Source organism: Mandrillus leucophaeus, unplaced genomic scaffold (assembly GCF_000951045.1).
Source record: "Mandrillus leucophaeus isolate KB7577 unplaced genomic scaffold, Mleu.le_1.0 Scaffold694, whole genome shotgun sequence".
Lineage (NCBI taxonomy): Eukaryota > Metazoa > Chordata > Mammalia > Primates > Cercopithecidae > Mandrillus > Mandrillus leucophaeus.
In genome coordinates, this window is record NW_012107519.1 from 865,058 (window position 1) to 866,365 (window position 1,308).

General features: G+C 40.8%; 1 protein-coding gene and 1 pseudogene across 4 annotated transcripts in view; one reads left to right on the forward strand and one right to left on the reverse strand.

Annotated features, from left to right (window-relative positions):
• JMJD1C (jumonji domain containing 1C) overlaps positions 1-1,308 on the forward strand; it is a 310,806-nt gene that overhangs the window by 299,200 nt on the left and 10,298 nt on the right. For all 3 annotated transcript variants that reach the window (XM_012002668.1, XM_012002670.1, XM_012002669.1), the window contains one exon: positions 810-949. In XM_012002668.1, coding sequence (XP_011858058.1) covers positions 810-949 — 140 coding nt within the window. The remainder of the gene's footprint in view (positions 1-809; positions 950-1,308) is intronic.
• The window catches only part of LOC105527853, a 26,062-nt pseudogene that overhangs the window by 6,278 nt on the left and 18,476 nt on the right, over positions 1-1,308 (reverse strand). The window lies entirely within an intron of this gene.

Below are 1,308 nucleotides of genomic sequence, written 5' to 3' on the forward strand. Positions count from 1 at the left end.
TGATTATAGATTAACCATTATCAAATATGAGAGCCCCTCAAAATTAATCGGAATACATTTTGCTCTGCCATTCATTAGTAATGGTAATGAGTAAAACCTTTCACCTCATGGAACCCTTTTACTCAGGTATAAAATAGAGGTTATCCCTTATTCTTAAGTAGGCATAGGGGCCAACTAATAGTGACCATAAAAGACCTTTGTAAGTTAGGAAATGCTATGAGTACAAGTCATTGTTAGGACCACCCCTTCGGACAGGGAAGGAAGGTGGTTAAATTTTACATAGTAGCTCTTAGGTTTTCTGTCTCCTGCTTTTTGGTTCACAGAAAACAAACTGGGAAAATCACTGTTGCTTTGTACCCACTTATCTATTCTTGTAGTCCTAAAAGTTATGAACATATAACTGTGTGTGACTCCTTTTTAAGAGTACTGATCTGGCCAGGCACAGTGTCTCATGCCTGTAATCCTAGCACTTTGGGAGGCCGAAGCGGGTGGGTTGCCTGAGCTCAGGAATTCAAGACCAGCTGGGCAACACGGGGAAACCCTGCCTCTACTAAAATACAAAACATTAGTCGGGTGTGACGGCGTGCACCTGTAGTCCCAGCTACGTGAGAGGCTGAGGCAGGAGAATTGCTTGAACCTAGGAAGCGGAAGCTGCAGTGAGCCAAGATCACTGCACTCCAGCCTGGGTGAACAAAAAGAAAAGTACTGATCCTAGTCAGGCACTCTGCTGCTCTGACAGGTCAACTTGAGGAGACTTGGCTTTCTAGTAGTCTCTGCCAACAGTTTGAAAATATGTTCCTTTGTTTCAGGAATTCTCAAGAAATTTGAGGAGGAAGATTTGGATGACATTTTAAGGAAAAGATTGAAGGACTCAAGTGAAATACCTGGTGCTCTGTGGCATATTTATGCTGGGAAAGATGTTGACAAAATAAGGGAATTTCTTCAAAAGGTATAAGTTAGTTTGCAAATAATATCTCTTCCGCTCGAGCAAGGACTTATTCATTGTTAGCGTGCCTTCACTTGGCATTCAGCAATATAAGATCATTACATAATTTTTACTTCAAAGTAGATGGGGTTTTTTGTTGAAAGTCAAAGCCCTCTTTCTCTTGTTCCTGTTTGAAAGCCTGTTTCATTTTGGGGGTTTTGAATGATTTGTTCCCAGTTGGTAGTGTTCCTCCATTCCCTGTTAATAAAAGACTAATCTGTTGATGAGCCAGATATTAGTTGGGTGGCGAAAAGTAGCTATCCGGAGTTGCAGGATGTAAAAACAAATATTTCATGGAAACATCTAAAGAAGATAGGATCTTT